General features: G+C 33.6%; 1 protein-coding gene across 1 annotated transcript in view; it reads left to right on the plus strand.

Annotated features, from left to right (window-relative positions):
- The window catches only part of DNAH8 (dynein axonemal heavy chain 8), a 140974-nt gene that overhangs the window by 49903 nt on the left and 69290 nt on the right, over positions 1-21781 (plus strand). Inside the window, exons 32-48 of the mRNA XM_074168783.1 lie at positions 722-822; positions 1750-1887; positions 5158-5398; positions 6415-6614; positions 6981-7134; positions 7240-7403; positions 7598-7700; positions 8272-8376; positions 8662-8823; positions 10955-11179; positions 12302-12474; positions 14303-14481; positions 16384-16571; positions 18508-18594; positions 18697-18804; positions 19583-19717; positions 20361-20522. Coding sequence (XP_074024884.1) covers positions 722-822; positions 1750-1887; positions 5158-5398; positions 6415-6614; positions 6981-7134; positions 7240-7403; positions 7598-7700; positions 8272-8376; positions 8662-8823; positions 10955-11179; positions 12302-12474; positions 14303-14481; positions 16384-16571; positions 18508-18594; positions 18697-18804; positions 19583-19717; positions 20361-20522 — 2625 coding nt within the window. The remainder of the gene's footprint in view (positions 1-721; positions 823-1749; positions 1888-5157; positions 5399-6414; positions 6615-6980; positions 7135-7239; positions 7404-7597; positions 7701-8271; positions 8377-8661; positions 8824-10954; positions 11180-12301; positions 12475-14302; positions 14482-16383; positions 16572-18507; positions 18595-18696; positions 18805-19582; positions 19718-20360; positions 20523-21781) is intronic.

Below are 21781 nucleotides of genomic sequence, written 5' to 3' on the forward strand. Positions count from 1 at the left end.
ATCAACTTTTAATCTATTTTTAATCATTCTTCCTTTCTCTGCAAGTTAGAGTAACTTGAAGGTTTTTTTCAGAAGGACTGTTGTCAGTCTTTAAACTTATTGTATAGACTCTGTAAAAAGTAAATTCAAAGTTTGTGAAAAACACTAACAGAAGGTGCTTAAACCTCCTGATGCATCTAATATGTACTGAAAATTGAGTGATTTTGGTTGAATTTGCTGTATTTATTATTTTGCCAAGAGAATGCTTTGTACTTATGGATAGTAACTGTCAAAATCATTCTTCTTTACATTTTTCTATGGTGATCATATCTTTTGGAGAGCAGTTTGAATTACTTTTAAAGTAGTTGTATGCTTTGGCACTCTTCTGTGTTTTTTTTCAGGCTGTATATTTTGCCATCTGATACAAATACTTTCTTTTTTTTGATTTTTCCCAATGGTGTGGAATTTACTTCACATCCCGTTTTTATAAAATGCTACTTCAAATTATTGCTTCTTATATGAATTTTTGCTATTTGAATTCAATATATGGATTTCAGTATTACATAAGAACTGTTAAAAAATTTTCATCAAAAATATTTTCAGACATTTAAATATGCTTCTAATACAGTTATTTTAAGACAAGTTCAGACTGGTTTAATGATTGATTATTAGACAATATTAAATTAAAACATATATTATAAACGTATTTTCATTTTGTCCCTATGAATCTTAATTTTACCAGGCTAACTTTGATGAGCTGTGGAGAAAGTTTATCACATATTCATCTGGTGAACAGTTGTTTGGATTGCCTGTCACAGATTATCATGTTTTGCATAAAGTCAGGTAACTGTGAGAATACAGCTGTTTCAGGTGCTTCTTAACTATATTAGAAAGGCTCCCTCACCAAAGAGGGAGATATTACAATGTTGAAGGTTTCTATTTACTTAAGTTAAATAAAACCAAAATATCAATTAAAATTTTAGAGGTCTAATGAATTTGCCCATAAAAATAACTGTATTTGTTTATTATGGTAACAGAGGTATACCAGATTACTTTATTACATGTAAATACTAATTTATAAAGGAGCAGAATACCATGGCCAAGAAAAAAAAAAAATGTTATATATAAATAGATGGGTAAATATAGCATTATGTATTAGATGAGTAAATATAGCATTATGTATTAAAATATGATATGATGACTGAACAAACAACAGGTAAGGAAAGTTCAGTGTATCATCATATATGAAAAATATAATTAAAAATTTTATGAAAGTCTTAAAGTTTTTGAGCAGCTGTACAAATGAGAATCTAAAGTTTCTGCACCAGCAGTTTCAATGGTTTGAAGATGATTCACACCAGATGAGGATCTGTTTTTAGATATCAGCATTTTAGTTCAGATTCAGATAGTGCTTCCAAAGACAATTGACTAATTGCCCTCACTTGTCATGCTCTGCTTTGCACTGCAGAGCCAGCTCGTGGTACATAAGCTGGGTTCCTTTTGGATGAATGGAAGTTTTATAGAACTAGACCAAAGCAAATCTTCCCCCAGATATGTTTAGTGTGGTTATTAGGCCCTTAACACCGTCTGCTCTTTTTTAATGGATTTTATTTACATAATATTCTTTTTTACATTAGGAAATATAATCTAATTAATCTACATTTTTTTTTTTTTTTTGCAGTAATACTACATATACCATTTATTTATGTATTTTGAGATATCCCAACAGCTGATTGAAATCATTGGTGTGATTTTCTTTTTTACCCCCAGGAAGGAGTTAGGCTTGCTTCAGAAATTGTATGGATTATATGATACTGTAATAAACAGTATCAATGGTTATTATGAGATACTTTGGACAGATGTAGATATTGAAAAAATTAATGCTGAACTTCTGGATTTTCGAAATAGGTATGTTCATAATATGAATTATAACTGATGTTAAATGCATTAAGATTTAGGTGACTTCAGTAAAGCAATTTGATATATTTAAATACAAAACTCCCATGACTAAGGTTTATCGTACAGTAATAAAATTCTTCAAAGTATGGAATAACACTATACGTTTAGTTAGCCAGCCTTTTACATGTAGTTTCGATAATCAAACGGCATATGATCAGTTGAAGAGTCGAACTCCTTAGCTAAACCATCCAAGAGGTTAGGAGAGCTGAAAGTTTATTTGTAGCAGTTAAGTTCTTCAACTAGAAGGATTAGCCTCTTGATTTTAAGTCCTGAATACAAGAATAACATTTCTGAGTCTTTTAGAATACTTTATCCTTTATTTTAAATGTTTCTGCCTTTTCAAATACATTAACAGTGCTGAATATCTTAAATAATACAGGTTTGTAAGTTATAAATATTGCAGTAAGGCTGAAAGCTTAAAATGCTTTTGATGCTGTTGAGAGGATTAGATTAGTTAGTTTGCTTCAGAAGTATTTTCTAACGTTTTCATTTAACTCTATTTTTAATGTTTTCAAAAGTGCATGTTTATTTTGGGAAGAAATATAATATAAAAGACTAGGACAAGGATTATTTTACAACAGAGTAAGTGCATCGAATGCAGTCCCCAATTCTCCTGCTACCTAACAGAGTCCTTTTGTAAGCTTGGCAAGTTCCATGCTAAAACAACTTGGTTGGTTGGTTTCTTGGCACTTTCTTTGCACCCCCAGTCCTCCTATTAGAACAATATTCCAGAATCTTTAATTATTAATTTCCAAAATAAAGGCATGACTAACTGATGTACGTTTGTACTTGTGCCAGTACTTGGTATTTTACAGTATTTCTATACTACAGTTACAGAGCAGTGCAGGCCTATTAAAACAGCTTTAAATCAATCTTAGATAATGTTAAAGTCTAACTGCTGAAATACAGAGCTCCGCAAGAGCTAAATTATATTACTCTCTGAAATTGACATTTGTTTAAAGTAGCTCAAGTAGAAGTGCATAAGAGGGCAGTTAATTTTGTATCTGCAGTGAAATAAAAAACCTTCAGTATAAATAGTTGTTTCTTAGGCTGTTAAGTACTCATCCCACCTATTTACCCATCATTTCCCTCCATTCTCCATTTTGTCAGTATATTTTATGTCTTGGCATTACTTTGGCAGTTTTCCATGGCCTATCACACTGCTGGGTTCAAGTAACCCAAAAATAGTAGCATAAACTTCCTAGACTAGGGATGTGGAATTTTTTACTTGAATCTTTTTTCTATATTGGTTTCTAGTCCAGGGTGTCATGGTAGTCTAGTAAATATAAGTTTTCCTGAAGGTTAACTGATATATGAAATATGTCATTATAAGGCGTAAAATTGGTAAGTGAAGAATTTGCATTGTTTTGAAATGACACTTTTGACAGTCAGAGTTGAAGGTTGGGTCTTAGATTTGCATTATTTCTTGATTTCTAAGTGGGAAACATTAACCAGAGATTAATAACCTTTCAAGGAAACGTGTTGAAGAGTGTTTTTCTTTCCCAAATTTGAGGTTACGTATGCTGATAGAATTTCAGGGATTAAGCATCTCTCAAAGAAGCAAGATGTTTACAGACACCTAGTTGGCAGTGTCTTGTCTTTGTGTAAAATGGTATCTTTTCACAAGACTCAACAAGGGTAACAGGGCTCTCAGCTCTGGAAACTGCAGCATGTAGTTCAAAATTTGTGTCTTTGCTGTATGTGATTCCTGTGTCCCAAACCATTGAACCTGACATTAACTCTTAACCAATGGATGAAAACAATGTCTGCAAACAGAGAAAATTATAAAATATTCAGATGTTTTGCCGGTTTTCTAAGGAAAAAGGTGATCTGTGATGTCACTGTCAGACCATGTCCGTGCTCCTCTTTTTCAGCATTCTTGAATACTTTTTTTTTAAAATCTATTGACTAGTTGCAACTTTCAACATGGCAAATTTCTCACAAATTAACCTTAAATGCTTATGAGTGTTATAAATGTCAAAACTTAACAGTAGTCCAAAACCAAACAAAAAATACTTTTTCACCTCAGGGAAAGGCAGGCAGTTATTAAACATTCTGTTTGACAGCAACCAGGGAGCTAGTCAACCTGAAGGTACTGGCAACTACACAGCACCAACAGAGCTCTAAACCAGACAAAGACTGTTGTATTGTACCTGATTACAGAAAATAGGAAATTTGTCAGTGGGAGAGAAAAGTGACAAAGGATGAGAAACCAAGGGAAATGTGACCCAGGCTTTATTACTTTTCCTGCTAAGAGTATACTTTATCATTTACGTTAGGATATTCCTGTGGGGAGTCAACTGCTTGATTCTTAGTGTGTAGGTTTTGTAAAAGTGTGGTCAAAGAGATGAATATTCATTTGACTGTTTTGCTGGGGTTTTCTCCATTAGAAATGCTTAATTTTCATTTTCTTAGTGAATAATTTCAGGACCACTAACCAAAAGTAGAGGAGAGAGTGGTGATAACTTTTTAATTTCATGTCTGTCTCCAGAGCAGTATCTAAATATGTGCCATGTGTATTACTAGTATTGTAAATTGAAGTAAATATTCTAGAATCATAGAATGGTTTTGGGTTGGAAGGGACTTTAAAGACTGGCTAGTTCCAACTACCCTGCCATGGGCAGGGATACCTTCCACTAGACCAGGTTACTCAAAGCCCCATCCACCCTGATCTTGAGCACTGGCAGGGATGGAGCATCTGCAGCTTCTCTGGGTGACCTGTTCCAGGGCCTCACCAGTCTCATAGTAAAGAATTTCTTCCTAATATCTAATCTAAATCTACCCTCTTTCAGCTTAAAACCATTACCCCTCGTCCTGTTGCTACACTCCCTCATAAAGAGTCCCTCCCCATTATATTTGTACAAGGATTACATATGTGAAATTTAACTAATTTTGTTTTGGTTTTTTTGCTTGCCAATAAAGCTTGTGATGAATAAGCAGCAGATAAGCAGTCTTAATCCAAACTGCAGAATTTCTGTTTATTTACAAAGAACGTAACAGTGGTTAAAACTGTTAAATATTACGATTTGTTAGTAGGGCATTTGCATTAGTTTTTACTAAAAAGTTAGACTTATTGACACAAATTGGAATTGTTACATAGAAAATGTTGACCTCAGTACAAGCTACTTTGTATTTCCTTGTCTGTTTTTAAAACATTTAAATAATTCCTATTTTGACAAAAGAGGCATTTGCTACTGAATCAGTTTAACTCCACTGCAGGTGCCGTAGACTACCTAAAGGACTCCAACACTGGCAAGCGTTTTTAGATCTCAAGAACAAAATTGATGATTTTAGTGAGTCTTGTTCTTTGTTGGAAATGATGAGCGACAAAGCAGTGAAGCAAAGACACTGGGATCGCATTGCTGAAACAACGGGACATCAATTTGATATAGAATCTGATTCCTTTTGCCTTCGTAACATCATGGAAGCACCAATTCTTAAACATAAAGATGATATTGAGGTAGGTACATACATTTTTCCCCCCTCCTTGTTCATTTTCTGTTGTCAGCAAAAATAATATGATTACTTACAAAATGATCACTTTTAAAAAATATTTTTTACTTCATTAAAGTCCTTGACTCTCAATCATGTGACGCTAGTTTAAAATAATTTATATTTTATTTACAAGTTCTTAGCCAGATGAATAAAGACAGACAAAGCAGCTGCAATCTTTGGACACTTATTTCCAGATAACCTCTTCACATTCTTCCTTTTCTGTGATTTTCTTAGCCCTTTTTAAACAGGAAAAAAAACCCAAGCAAAACTTCAAATGGTCATGGCCACTTAAATTTTTAACTCTGTGGTTGCTTTAAAGATTTGTAAATGAACCAGAAATTTTAGACGAAGGCGCCATGCTCATTAATATGTACTGTTAATTAAATGCTTACTATACTATTGAACCATACAATTTCTAAAGGTCGCCCACATAACCTGAAAAAACTCTCAATGGAGTTTGCAAGTTTTATAGGGTAAATATGTGTTCAAAAGCTATTTTTATATTCATACTTGTTTTGTATGAAAGCATTCCAAGGTGATTGTTTCATTTTGAATTAAGCTCTGATTTGAATAGAATGTTGGACTTGATGACCTTTCCAACCGATACTATTCTTAGATTTTCGGATTCTATAAATTGAAATGTGATAAGATTGAGACTCACTGGTGATGAGTCTACATCACTACCCTAAACCTTGTAGGAATGGTGGTTCAGAAATCTTGTTGCGCGGAAATAACAAAATGTGAAGCCAGAGAAATGGTATATACATGCATTTCCAAGTGTGCATTTTTCACTTATCCATACATGTAATTTGAGTGAGTAAAATCAGTAGTGTGGTCTCTGCATGTGTGTGACACATTTCTGTACTATTTTATAGAATTTCTTATATTGTTTTTAAATATTCTATTACTAATATGAGTAATATTAGGAAAGATTTAATTTCTGAAGGATTAAGATTCTAAGTCATGGGTCTGTCTTTGCAGGATATATGCATATCTGCTACAAAGGAAAAAGATATAGAAGCCAAACTATATCAAGTAGCTGACACTTGGGGAAGCCAAGTTCTGAGCTTTTCATCATTCAAAGGGAGAGGAGAGTTACTGTTAAAGGGAACTGAATCATCAGAAATTATAACATTGATGGAGGACAGTTTAATGATTCTTGGCTCTTTACTGACCAATAGGTACTTTTAAATTGATTGTGGGTGGTATTTTCAGAAGCATAGTGAGATAGCAACTGTCTTATTATTAGGCTAAATCAGCAGTAAATTTTGATGGAATATTATTTTTTAATGAAAAAAAATATTACAGTGTCGAATGAAAAAAATCCTCACGTGAGGATTTTCATTTATTGTTAGCAAACTATTGTTTATTTATTAGTAGAAAACTATTGTCTCAATATATTTGAATGTAATCAAGCTGGTAGAAATTTTGTATGAGCTTCTTGCTCAAAGTGAAGCAAGTTTGGGATTTTTTTCACCATTGTAAGTATTTATTTTATAATAGCTTTATTTAAAATTAAGTAATTTCTGCTTCTCATTCTTTTCTAGATACAATGCACCATTTAAAAAGGACATTCAGAGCTGGATTTATAAACTAAGCAGCTCTACAGACATAATTGAAGAATGGCTGGTTGTGCAGAACCTCTGGATTTATCTTGAAGCTGTTTTTGTAGGCGGAGATATTGCAAAGCAGTTACCCCAGGTAAACTTTACAGTGCTTGCATATTATTGTGTATGAAAAGCTATCTGTGTAATAAGTACTTTCATAGCATAATCTTTTGGCAATTATGTTTGCTGCTATATATAGGAAGCAAAACGTTTTCAGAATATTGACAAATCATGGATAAGATTAATGCAACGAGCTCATGAAAACCCAAATGTAATTAGCTGCTGTGTTGGGGATGAGACTATGGAGCAACTTCTCCCTCATTTACATGAACAGTTGGAAGTATGTCAGAAATCACTTACAGGGTATGAATTATTTGATTTTTAATGCATTATTATTTTATAAATAGTTATTTTATAAATAACTAATAATAATAAAATCGTTATTTTATAAATAGTTTATATGAAATATTAATAGAATTTCAGTATTACTTTCCCTCTTATGTAGAAGAAATTGAAGAGCTGAAATAGTCTAATAAAAATCTTGTTCCATCTTAAAGATACTTAGAGAAGAAAAGACTACTGTTTCCCAGATTTTTCTTTGTTTCTGATCCTGTCCTTCTTGAAATTCTTGGACAAGCAAGTGATTCTCATACAATTCAGGTACAACCTTAGAGATTTTTTTTCTGCTTATAACAAAAAAAAAAAAAAAAGAATATGGAAAAGCATTTAATAAATGAAAATGTAAACGTTTTCTTCTTATAAACTTCAAGAAAAATATTTGTTTCTTGTTCTTTAGTTTTTAACAAAATATGAAATGGCTCTCTGTAATTAAAAAAAAATTCTTCAGAATTTAGAACACTAGAATAGGGTCCCATCAAGTGATTTGCTGGTGGTTCCTTTCACAACTTAACTAACAGAAGGGACCTTGTAAGACTTTCCTGCTTTGGATATTGCAAAATTTGTCCAGTTAGTCTGCATTTTTACTGAGGGTTGATTGAGATAAGATAGTTGATCTCACACAATAGCTGATCTCTGTTCTGCTAGATCACCGATGGAAATTATAAAAAACCAGCAAATTGAGATAAAATCCTAGACAACCATTTCTGTAATCATTGCCTACAAATGGCCTGATATTCATCTGTAGGTTCAGATGAACTTTTGCAGAATAACATTTTTTCTGTTTGCTAATTTTATGTATTTGCAATGAATGACTTCTGAATTATCCTTACAGCCACATCTGCCTTCCATATCTGACAATATAAATGAAGTAGAGTTTCACCCAAAGGATTATGATCGCATACTGGCAGTCATATCAAGAGAAGGAGAAAAAATTTCAGTAATTATCTGAACAATTTTTTTTCCAGAAATGTTGTTAATAGATAAATCATTCTTGTATTAAACACATAAGTATATATTAAATTAAATTATTGTTAATTACAAATTAACATTTCAAGGATTGGTGTAACAAAACTAGAATATGTCTTCATTAAATAAATTTCTAGTATGTTTATTGAAATTAAATCTGTAGTTGCCTTGAATAGAAATTTGGTAACTGTTTAGATGGGGAGAATTTTGGTAACTATGTTATATTTTGTACCTTTTACTTTTATTAATTTTTCAGTTGGACACTCCAGTCATTGCAAAAGGACCAGTAGAACTTTGGTTGCAGGATTTATTGCGTGTGCAGCAGATTTCATTGCATGGTATAATTAGGGCAGCATATTACCAAATTAGTGACCCAGGATATCAGTTACTGAATTTTCTTAACCAGTTCCCAGCACAGGTAAGATTACACCATGTGGATTTATATGTGCAGTCTGAGTAGTGTGTGGGGAAAGGTGGGATGTAAAGAGCATACAGGATTGTCTATATGAGGAATTTTTCATAGATGAAGCAAGGATATGGATCTACTCAGTAGAGAGCTGACTTCAATTTTGGTACACTATATATAGCTTAATATTTTTCGTGTAATCTACTTTAAAATTACTTTTTTCTTCTCTTCGAGAATATGAAGTAGAGCTTATATTAGGAGGAAATTTCTTTGCTGTAAGGGTAGTGAAGCACTGGAACAGGTTGCCCAGGGAAGTTGTGGCTGCCCCTTCCCTGGAAGTGTTCAAGGCCAGGCTGGATGGGGCTTTGAGCAACCTGCTCTAGTGGAGGTGTCCCGGCCCATGGCAGGGGGGTTGGAACTCGATGATCTTTAAGGTCCCTTCCAACTCTAACCATTCTATGATTCTATGATATTTTCTGTTATGGATATTGAACCCCTTTCAGATGGAAATAAAATTTCATGTGCAAATTGATTTCTCTCTCATAATTTAAGATTGCAAGAGCTATGATTATGATTATTTATCTCATCATTTAGAAGATCTACCTCATAGTTCATGTATCTGTCACTATGATAATGCAGTCCTAGTAGAAGCCTATCTTGAAGGATCTAGTTTGCCTAGAGACTCCTTCATCTTACTGATAACTCATAAATTTAATTAACAAGTAATGAATTGTTTCCCATCCTGTAAAAATTCTGACTTGGTAATTTGCTAATCAGTACAGTGATGGGAGTATTATTTTTTTAATAGAAATTCTGCAAATATTAAAACTGGCCAATACATTGCTAATTTTAAAAACAATTCAATATACTTAAATATTTATACAATTATCTTAAAGTTGTATTTATGATGTAATTATGTATTAGCTCAGCAATATTTATTTTTAAAAGTCTACTACTTTTCTTTAAACAGATAAGGACTGTCTTTCTTGTTTGCGTGTCAGACATTTTGAAGTCTCTTTATTACCTTCTGCAAAGATCTTCTTTCCCATGTCTTGTTGACCCAAATGTTTTATGTTCAAAGAACTATTTGTGTTAGAAAAGGGGAAGGAGGAAGAAGATCGTCTTTGGCCAAGAAATTTAAAGTACAAAGAAAGAAAAGCTGTGCTGTGGGACAGAGAAGAAATTGGGCAAAATACTGACAAATATTTGAAATGTTTTCTTTCCTTCAAACTGCTTTTTCCTGTCTTAGAAGCTTCTGTTATATAGCTAGAATGGAAAAGTCACCTCCAAAGATTTATTTTTTTTCCTCTGACTAATTGGTCATTCTAAAATAAATGTGGTTTAGACTACTGATGATAGCCTAATGAGTCTAAAATAGTGAGGTATTTCCTACTACAGAATCTCTGTAACCATGAGCTCACTGCAGATATAGGGAGACAGAAAAGTATAAAGAGTGGGTGAGTCAAATTTTTAGGTGGTGATGCTTTCTAAATGTCGAAATGTGTGTGTGTGTGGAAAGTATTGGTACAGTTCTCGTCTATCCTGTTTTGTCATGGGTGTGTCTGATACTGTAAATCAAAATCAATCTGAGACTATAGTTTACATGCAACATCCTGTAACTCTCTAGATTTATTTGGAAGCAAAATAGCTTGTAGTTCAATGTGCTCTAGTCTGTTACTCCAGTCATAACAGCAGGTTAGAAAGATAGCAATCCATCTCACAATTAGTAGAAATGCACAGCACTTTTTTTTTTTTTTAATGTTCTTTAATTAACTACGAATTGGCAATGGGAAATTTTCAGAAGGACTTCTCCCGACAATTTAAAACCTGTTTATGTTTGTGATACTGGAGTACACTAAGGGATTGTAAATTGCACTGAGAATCATCATTAATTTGTATATATCTCATTATGTGACAAATTTTCATAAGTTTTAAAATGGTTTCTCAGGAGTTTCCAGTACTACAGCAAAGCTAAATAACTTAGGCACAGTATCCTGGTGAGATAGCCTCATGCTGGATGTAGTGATAATTTGGACTCCCTACACCATAGTTTATTGTTCCTACTACACCTAAGGCTTCTCTAAATAAGGCTAGTGTTCAACACATGATTCTTTTGTATTTTTTTCACATATTAAATTTGTAGGTTGGATTACTAGGAATTCAAATGTTGTGGACTAATGATTCAGAAACAGCTCTACAGAATGCTAAAGAGGACAGAAAAATCATGCAAGTAACCAATGGAAGATTTCTGGAGATTCTGAATATGTTGATTAGCCAGACCACACATGATCTTTCCAAGTTTGAAAGAGTGAAATTTGAAACGCTTATTACCATTCATGTGCATCAGCGTGATATTTTTGATGATTTGGTAAAGTACAAATTTTGCTTTCTGACAATTAAATTCATTTTCTGTCATAATACTTTTTCTTATATGTGTTAGCTAGTTACACATGTGTATATATGTGTTTGTAAGACAGAGATGTCCATAATCTCACCGTAGTAAAAACAGTACACTTTTGCTTAAGCTAGAATAAAATCCATCAGCTCTGTCATCTAAATATTTACTCCAATTTTTTCATTTTTCTTAGCATATTTCAATTTTCCCCTTCTTCCTACAGAATTGTTTTGATTGATAGACAGAAACCTTTTAGTATGTCCTTTCTTTGAAAAACTGATGTATTACTTCCTTGCATAATTAAAAAAGTTGAGTCTGCCAAGTTGTCTGCCAAGTCTGCTTTATCATCATAGGTAATTTCCTCATGGCTTGTTACAGAATCTCAGTAGTTGGTGCTAGGCTGCACTTTAGCTCCACCCATTCTAGAATTACAGCAATGATAGCAACATCTTCGATATCTTCTAGTTTCTTCTTTCTGTCTCTCCTACTCCTTCAGAGAGCAGACTACTGGGATTCTCTTTCTGGTTCTTAAGGAGAATACATAGAAGACAAACAAATGAAAAACCCTACTAAAATCAACAGATCATGCCAATCCTATACTTGAACTTTTTAAAGTGCTAAATTGTTTACATTCCTTTATTCTTTGAGGAATACCATCCCTCAATACTACATCTCTCACATATTTTTACTGCTGATGACACAAGCATGTTAGATTCTACACAAGTTGTCTTCCATGCCTCAGTCGGCTCCTTCCTTCATTATGCCCTTTGTTCCAATGTGTTTGGTGGATTTACGAGTGTGGTGTTTGCTTATTTCACTTGGATGGTGAGCTACATTACTGAAGCAATTTAAGATTTATTTGATTAATAGAGATGTTGTGATGATCGGGTTAAGGGATCAGGACATTTTTTTAATATTAACTTAGCAAACATCTGAACATGTTATGTGATGCTTATATGTATTTCAGTTTACTTACATAGGAGCTTTGAACCTGAATCACTCATTATTCTCATAAAATAAGCATTTTATCACAGTTGTTAAAGACAAACATGGATGCTCAGTTATAACATATGCATTTATTTACTTTCTTTTAAGGTAAAAATGCACATCAAATCTCCAACTGATTTTGAATGGTTAAAGCAGTCTAGATTCTACTTTAAGGAGGATCTTGATCAAGTCTTGGTATCCATTACAGATGTTGATTTTGTTTACCAAAATGAATTTCTGGGTTGCACTGATCGTCTGGTTATAACACCTCTTACAGACAGGTTAGAAAAGCAGTAATACACAATTAATATTTTCAATATATATAGTTTATTTAACATGTATCTTCAAAGAAGCACTTTCTAAATTAAGTCATATGTGAGCTAGGTCATTCATAAAAATCTTCTCATATATTTGCTTAATGATACTCCTGTAGAAAAGGTAAAATAGAGTCTCACTAACTCATACATTTAGTAATTCCTAGAAAAGTTTTATCACTGCCCAGTTTAAAGAAAAATTTAGTAACAGAAATGAATAATTTTAAGGTTATATAATAATGTATAGTTTAGCAGTACTTCTATACTGAAGAAAAGATTAGGTCAGATATTACAAATTCTGTAGTAAGGGATTCTATAAAGATTTTGTGGCTACCAATGTTTGAAAGTCTAAGACAACCAGTCAGTGTCTGTTGTTTTATTAGTACTGGGAAATAGTTTAGATTTGTCCATAAGTATCTAGATGTTGACAAAGTCCCAGCTATATACCCTTATTTGTCATTCTTCTAAAGCCAGGCAAGCAAATGACCATTATTTTTGTTTCAAATGTGGCTTAACATTGAGAACTCCTTTTCTCCTCTTGGGAATTTCTTGGCTTCTTCCTCCCCTTCCCCCCAAATTCTCTCTCTATTTACTCCTTTCTTGAGATGTCACTTTTGAACCAAATGAGAAAATAGAAGGCCAAAAGATACTTGCAGAAAGATCCCCTCAAGAACCAAAAATAACTTCCAACCTACAGTTGTTCACTTTGCTACTTATGTGAAGTATGTGTCTGTACAGCTTTTTGAACACCTTTATTTCTCCAGAAGAGGTAGGACTGCTATTGTGACAGTATGGAAAGTTCTGCAGTGAACTGTACTGCCCTCAACAGTCAAGTATTTTTGATGCAGAATGTTAAATTCTACCCCAAAATTTGCCTTGACTGCAATAGAACTGTAGAATTAAAACTTATATGCCACTTCAAAGATTATTATTTGTTAAAAAACAACAGGGTCCCTGCAGTGCAAGTTGGGCATAATATATTATAGTGATTCAAGATAAACTGTGGGAACTCATTAGTTATTAAACTTTGTTCAATTATGGATTAAAACCAGAAATACTTTAGTTAGAAATACAGTCAGAGTATGTTGAGTTCATTTGACAGTGAAGATACCCCATCATTTGTAAAGGACCTTTGTCATTTAATCCCTTTGTGTTACTCTTGGTACTCCTCACCACGAATGAAATTGTAACTAAGATTTTAGGAACTATAACTCACATATAACTAAAACTAAACTAAAAGCTTAGTAGTCTAAACTTTTTAAGACTTAAAAAAGGGGGTAAAGTTTAGGGTTTTTTTCTTAGAATTGTAAAAATTTTCTACCCATAATTGTGGAGGGGGCCATAGATCCTTATTCTTTTACACTTGAAGGTTTAGACAAAATAGCCTAACCTAATGAACTGTATACATATTAAGATACTGCAGAATATGATGAAGTAGCAGAATTCAACAGCAGAATCTGCTCTTTATAGCTGCAAAAAGAGCTAATGGCAATTAATTCATTTATATGGTGTGCATTAATTTTTTAGCTTGTCTAATATTCACAGTTTGTAGCAAACTAGATAACACTGGATAAAATATTTTTGCTTTTATAAGTAACGTTTAAATGTGGTATTTTGTGACTTTTACCACTCTGAACTTCCTGCACTCATGGAAATCAATGGAACTGCTTTATGAAGAAGTAATATTTCAACATAAGAGCTTTTAGGATATATTGCATAACTCATTGTTATGTGATATGTGTGCACATATATTTTTCATATGATTTAATAAATTAATATGAATTAACTTCTATAGGTGCTATATAACTTTAGCACAGGCTTTGGGAATGAACATGGGAGGAGCTCCAGCAGGACCAGCTGGAACTGGTAAAACAGAAACGACAAAAGACATGGGAAAGGCTCTGGGAAAATACGTAGTAGTCTTTAACTGCTCTGATCAAATGGACTTCAGAGGTTTGGGTAGGATTTTCAAAGGTAAGACTTCACGTAGGATAGAAGAGACCTCTAGAGGTCATTTATCAGGTGCAGTTAGAGCAGGTTGCTCAGGACTTTATTCATGTTGTGTTTTGAGTGTCTCCAGGGATGGATGTTCCACAACACCTCTGGGCCATCCATCCTCATGGTAACATTTTTTTTATAATTCCATTGATTTGGAATTTCCCACATTGAAACCTGTGTCTGTTCTCTTCTTTCACTGCACTTCTGAGAAGAGCCTGGCTCCAATTCCTCAGTGCCTCCTATTAGCAATGGGCTTTCCTCTTAGCTTTCTCTTCAGGCTCAACCAATCATGTTCTCTCATTCTCTTCACTCTATGTCCTTCAGCCACTGACCATCATGGCAGCCATCTGTTGGACTCGTGCAAGTATATCAATATTTGTCCTCTATTGGTAAGCCCCAAACTGGACACAGTACTCCAGCTGCTATCTGACAAGTGCAGAGTAGAGGCAAACAATGATTTTTCTCAACCTGCTGGCTACACTCTTGTCCAATATGCTGCTGGCTTTCTTTGCTACAAGGGCATAATTCTGATTCATGTTCAATTAGTTGTTAAGCAAGACACCAGGTCATTTTCTGCAAAACTGGTTTGTAGCTAGTCGGCACCAAGCCTGTACTGCTACATGGAATTACTCTGTTCCGGATAAAGGACTGGAACTTCAATGAGGTTTCTGTCAGTTCATTTTTCAATTATGGTGTTGTATGTATTGAGAAGCAAGCTGTGAAACTATTAATTTATTTTTTTTTAGCAAGCAAATAATTGTGCCATGAAAGTGAAAAAAGCTGTGGGTTTATAAAAATATTGCCTCTTTGAAAGTCAAGCTATTCAAATTTTAAAAAAATCTTTGACTACATGACAGAATCCCTTTAAATTGATCTAAACTTAAGTGCGTAAGAATAATATACCCTGAATTAATTGGATAAATTTTTCACTTTCAAATAGCTATCTTTCAGTATACGTGAAAGAAAACTACTGCCTACTTGTATTTTAATATTATTTGGAAAAAAATGCTGCTACAAATTTTCTCATAAAATGTTCCTAAAGGAACAACAATTCTCTTAGTTGCTACTAAATACTTGTTACTTTTCCAGACTGAAATTTGGCAACTGTGAAATGGATCTTTTATGAAAATGTTGTTATTAATATAGTGCTTCTAGATTTCTCTTTCTATTTAGTTTTCTTTCTCTCTCTTCCTCTCTTTCTTCCATAGAAAAAATCACACAGACCGTGTTGTTAACATGTGGTACTGTTACATAAAAAACTTGTAGTTTAGTGTGCACTTAAAATGGTAATTCTTGTGCATAGAGATATATGCTCCAAGATTAGTATTTTATGCCTTGTGAGATTTGAAATGTTAGTTAAACTCCTAGTTACTTAAAAAATAATTTTTATTTTTAATCTTTATGATTTATAAAAGGCAAGTAAAAAGTAATTTAAATGCATTGTGAAGGCTGGAAGACCCAAAAGAAAATAAAAAACTTGGGATGTTTTTGTTGTAACATTTAGGGCTTTTGTAGCTCTAATTCACTTATTTTTATTTTTTTAGATTAACAATACAGCTTTTTGCAAACAATTGAATTGCTGCTTTACAATAAGTGCTATATTCGCAGAAAACTCTATATGAAAGATCTGCCAAATGCTCCAAGATATCAAAAGTTTTTTCCTGATATTGATTCACTTTTAAGCATTTTGTATAAATCAATTAATATTAATTCAGATTGATCTGGAAGTAGTCATGTGGACTCTAGGAAGATAGGTCTTGGGCACAGAGCAATAAATAAAACTAATCTTATTTAATTATTTGAAGGAAAAGGCATCTAGTTCAGATGTCTGAAATATGCATGAAGAACAGTTAGTAAATCTTTCTGTCTCTGTTTTAGGTCTTGCACAGTCAGGATCTTGGGGATGTTTTGATGAATTCAACCGAATTGAGTTGCCTGTCTTGTCAGTAGCAGCACAACAAATCTATATTATTTTAACTGCAAGAAAAGAAAGAAAAAAGCAGTTCATTTTTTCTGATGGAGACTGTGTAGATTTAAATCCAGAGTTTGGAATTTTCCTAACAATGGTAAATGAAATAATAATTCCAGAGAAGTGACAAATTATACTGTATACAAGTTAATTAAATGGCAAGGTGAAAATAACTGATTTTATTAAGTGATGCTGTTGCTATAGAATTAGACAAAACTGATGGAACCATAAATAATCTGATTATTCATGAATTGCATGCTTTCGGTTTAGTTTAAGATTATTGAAAAGGTTCATAATTATGTTCCTACATTACTGTATTGCAATTCATTATGTAGATTAAGAGTTTGGCCAAACTTCCAGAGTGCTCTGCTCACTGAAAGGATTGAAACACTATTATGTTTTACAACCTTAGCTTGAAATGCTTTTACAGTATTAGTGAGAAAAATACTGTAGGAGAAAAAAAACTAACATTCACTTATAGCAGGAGATACATGAAAGGGATTTTTCAAGGGCATACGTCTTGTCTAATGGGTTCTTGATATATATATAAAAGAATTCTTCAAGCTGATTTACAGAAGACAAGTATGGTGATTCTGGAATAAACCACCTCCTTGTATGGTGGTGACAAGCCTTTTCAAAACCTGTGCAAAAAATTATCAGATCCTTGCATTTGTTGATACAGGATGTGTCTAAACTGGTAAATACAATGCTGGATGTCCACTTTTGGTCTCTTGTGGCAAAGGGGCCCATTCTGCTCTGTGCATCAATACTGGAGTCAGTGCAGGCATTATGACAGGACTGTGCTTCTTATATCATGAAGTTTTTTATGGGTGGTATTTGAGATACATTTTTCCCTATCTTATAATGACTACTTGGAAAAAGAGTTGCAGTATATATAGATCAAAATTAGGTCCCATAACTGAATGGGTAATCTGTGCAAAAAAGATATACAAGGCAGTACATATAATTTTAAACTAGTTACCAACCATTACCCAAGGGAGAAACACAAACCCCTCGATTTAGAATATTGGCTTTAAGAGTATGCTGTCTTGTAGCTATAGGGTTCGTGTGGCTTCATAGCAATAATTCCTCATGTACTCTTATGTACTCTCATAGTGTATATTTCCTAATGCCAAGGCAGATGACAATCCAAGATGACTTTATGGAAATTAAAATCTTCATCTGCATGTTCAAGTGGAGGATAATAACTGAAGACATCATAAATAAATGTCTTTTGACTGTTTCTAATTTCTTAATGTCATGTCACCTGTTATAAGTTATTCTTCATGTTTGCAGCAAATTTCCAGAAATGTTGTTAGTCAAACTTTCTTGGTCATTAAAATTCACTTTCATATGATTTTGTTGTAAAGTTTTCATGTTTTAGTTTTGACAATGTTATATTTACTGTGTCATTACAAAATATTCTCTGCGTATTCTTGAGCCGCTATTAAAAACAGATCTGCCGCTTAAAGATAATAGCAGTATCTTATATGATTCTGACTTCAGTGGCTAGGATTCACTCACAAACTATTAAACATTCAGTGAGATTCTGTACTTTAGGGCTAGGCATTTAGACACAAGAAATAGAGAAGGGCATCCTAGTATTTCTTCACTGTAGAGTGCTTGTTATCCTCTTTTTTTATTATTATCTTTTTATTATTTTGGCTCATTAGACACTGAATTGTTAATATGTTACCAAACCTACCTCTTCTGCAAAATGGTAATGAAAACTTTATTTTTGTTGGGAATACACTAGAAGAGATCAAACAACTGGATTGTATTCCATGAAATTTTAAAATTCTAAATCCTGGCTTGTTATAATAAAGAAATTCACTTATTACTGTGGAAATTATGCATAGGTTATTAAATTTGTACTTAATGGTTGCAGTTTTTTCTTCACATTCTAATCATTAGTAGACAAGAGTTCTAACTTTGAACAGATCTAGCTATTTATGGATAAATTTACTGAACAATAAAAAAGATTTTTTTTTTTTACTATTGTAAATAATAATGCAGTATGTTTTCTTATATAGAATCCTGGATATGCTGGACGCCAAGAACTACCAGAAAATCTCAAAATGCAGTTTAGAAGTGTTGCAATGATGGTTCCAGATAAACAGGTACAATTATTGACTGAACTGGAAAAAAGAAAATTATTTTACTTTGCTTACCTATCTTCAGAAAAACTAATGGAATTTCTAAAAAAAAAAATTGTATTTCAGATAATTATAAGAGTTAAGCTTGCAAGTTACGGATTTATTGATAATGTGTTCTTGTCTCAGAAATTCTTTGTTCTTTATCAACTTTGTGAGGAGCAGCTCACTAAGCAGGTAGTGTTATGTATTCCCTTCCTCTTTGTCTTCATATTTACACAATACAACACCTTAGGTTTTGGATTGTGCAGATTGTTTTTGAAGCATCTCTTTTATACTTTTTACAAAATAGTGAAGTAGTTTAAATATAGTTCAAACAAATATCTTTATAAAATTTTTGAACAAGTAATCATGTTAATTCATATATATGTAGTCACACACACACACATTTGTTTAATTGTTAAAGAATCACAGTTTGTAGTTGCAAGTGCATGAGATCCTCTGCCTAAACATGGCAGCCAGGTAAAAATTAACCCAGTTCTGTCATTATTCTGTAAGAATTATCTAGGGCTAGAGAAAGTAGTTGGAAATTGGAAACCACAGGAGGAACACTTCAAGTTTGATTTAAGTTGCCCTTCTTCCCATAGCACTGCTTTGATCTGAGGTCTTGGCTTTAAGCTGTCTCAGTTAGAAAAAACGAGTCTGGAATAGAACTACTATTTTTTTTAGAGAGCTATAAAATAATTGCTATATGGCATTATAAATGGTTAAGTCAATTCATTTTAAATTAGAAAAGAAAAAATTTATAACTTCCTCCCCCTTTTCTGAAAGTGATCTTATTATCCTTCATTTATTTTGATAGAATAATTCCTCAACAACAGCAATGATTCCTATTTTAGCTACCTTTTCCAGGCAGAATAACTATACTATGCCATATTGAAGTAAGGTTTGATATACTGATGAAATAAAGATAGAGAACTTGTTACTGGTGCATAAGCCTTTTTCCACTCTTTAGGTTCATTATGACTTTGGTCTGAGGAATATCCTTTCAGTACTGAGGACTCTTGGATCTCAGAAGAGGTCCAGGCCAAATGAAAGCGAATTAAGTATTGTTATGAGAGGGCTAAGAGATATGAATCTTTCTAAGCTGGTAAGAATCTAATTTAATATTTTAGTACCATGTATAGGCAAGTCTACTAGATGTATCATGGTGTTTTGTAGAAGATTAGAAAAAATTTCAAACATCTTTTTCTTTAAAACCTGAAACATGGTAATCATCTTGTTATCATTAAATAACACTGAGAGTGTAGTAGACTTATTAACAGTGCTCAGTGTGCAAAATTTCAAACAGGTTAATAGTGGCTTAGCTGTGGGTGTGGTATTTTATGTACTGACTGTGTACAAACTGTCTCTGTACTGTAAGTGAACTGAATAATTGGAGTATCCACTAAACTAGACTTTTAAAGATTTCTTTCCAGGTAGGACGTTCTTTCCAATATATCCTGCAAGTGTTTTACAAATCAATTTTACAAGTAGGTTCCAGTGTCTACTCAAAGGGAAATTTCTTTCAATTTTGAATTTATTTCTCATGTGACATAGAGATGACACTTGCAAAATGCTATTTTTGTAGTGAGCTGTCCTATTGGCTGGCTGTGCTTATGAACACAAGGATCTGTATTTAGAAAATATTTCCTTACAGTTTATTATTTTAAAATATAGATTAATTTTGGTTTGAGAACATTCTTTGGATAACTGTGCTTTAAGCACTTAATAACTTTTTGGTTTTTTCTCAGATAGATGAAGATGAGCCTTTGTTTCTCAGTCTTATCAATGATCTGTTTCCGGGATTACAGTTGGACACTAGTACCTATGCTGAGCTTCAGGCTGCAGTAGCTAATCAGGTTGAAGAGGCAGGATTGATTAATCATCCACCATGGAATCTTAAGCTTGTTCAGGTAAAACTTTTTTTTTTTTTTTCCCCAACACAGTTTTAACAGGAATCAGAACACCATGTTAGTAGCTAAACCACTGTCTCACTCAAGGACCTGTGCTTCTGATATGGGAAGAAACAAAGGTTGTGTGTACACCACACTAAGGAAGACTATTTCAAGGGACTTATGTTTTTATTTCTTTAAATCATCCAGAAGAAGAAAAAAAAAATACCTTAAACCATGCTGTTACCCGAACCTTTCCCAGATGTGGTAGTCCATCCAAGTTATCTGAATGAAGCAGCAAGGTGTGTACATGGGTCTGTAACATGAGTTTCTTAGAGTAGAGTAGGGACAGTAGGGCATAAGAAGGATTTGGAGGCATTTTGAAGGCAAAAGCAGTAAATAAAGAGTGAGAAGAAACAGGCAGGGCAATGCTCCTGCTGAGTAGGGGAGAAGGGCAAAGAAAACCACAAGACGTATCTATTTCTGACTTAAATGTGTTTCTGTAATGAAGAAGAGTCTTCATGATGAGTTTGAGCAGACATTGTAGTAAACAAAGGTTTTTCTCACATAAGTTTTGAGAACCTATACACTGGTTGGTAAATCATTCAGTTTATCTCTACTGAGTTGAAAGAGTTAAAGTATGGGCATGTTTAGTTTGGAGAAGAGGAGGCTGAGGGGGGACCTCATTGCCCTCTACAACTACCTGAAAGGAGGGTGAAGAGAGGTGGGTGTTGGCCTCTTCTCCCAAGGGAATAATGACAGGACCAGAGGAAATGGTCTGAAGTTGCGGCAGGGGAGGTTTAGATCGGATATTAGGAAGAATTACTTTACCGAGAGAGTGGTCAGGCACTGGAACAGCCTGTCCAGGGAGGTGGTGGAGTCGCCATCCCTGGAGGTATTTAAGAAACGTGTAGACATGGCACTTCAGGGCATGCTGTAGTGGCCAAGATTGTTGGTTTGTGGGTGGGTGTAGTATGTGGTTGTGGGTGTTTGTTTGGTTTTGGTTCTGGTGTTTGGTGTTCTGGGATTTTTGGGGGTTTTTTTTGGTTTTGGTGGGTTTTGGGGTTTTTTTTTTGGGGGGGGGGGGTTGTTTTGGGGTTTTTTTTGTTGTTGTTGGTTGGACTCGATGATCTCAAAGGTCCCATCCAACCAAAAATATTCTGTGATTCTGTGATAGGAATGTATAGAGCATATATGTCTTAGCATATGCTATGACAAACTTATGGAAACCTATAACGAGGTTAAGCATGCAAGTGAACATGCATGTAGGTACTATAAAA

The sequence above is a fragment of the Numenius arquata genome, chromosome 2, assembly GCF_964106895.1.
Source record: "Numenius arquata chromosome 2, bNumArq3.hap1.1, whole genome shotgun sequence".
Classification (NCBI taxonomy): domain Eukaryota; kingdom Metazoa; phylum Chordata; class Aves; order Charadriiformes; family Scolopacidae; genus Numenius; species Numenius arquata.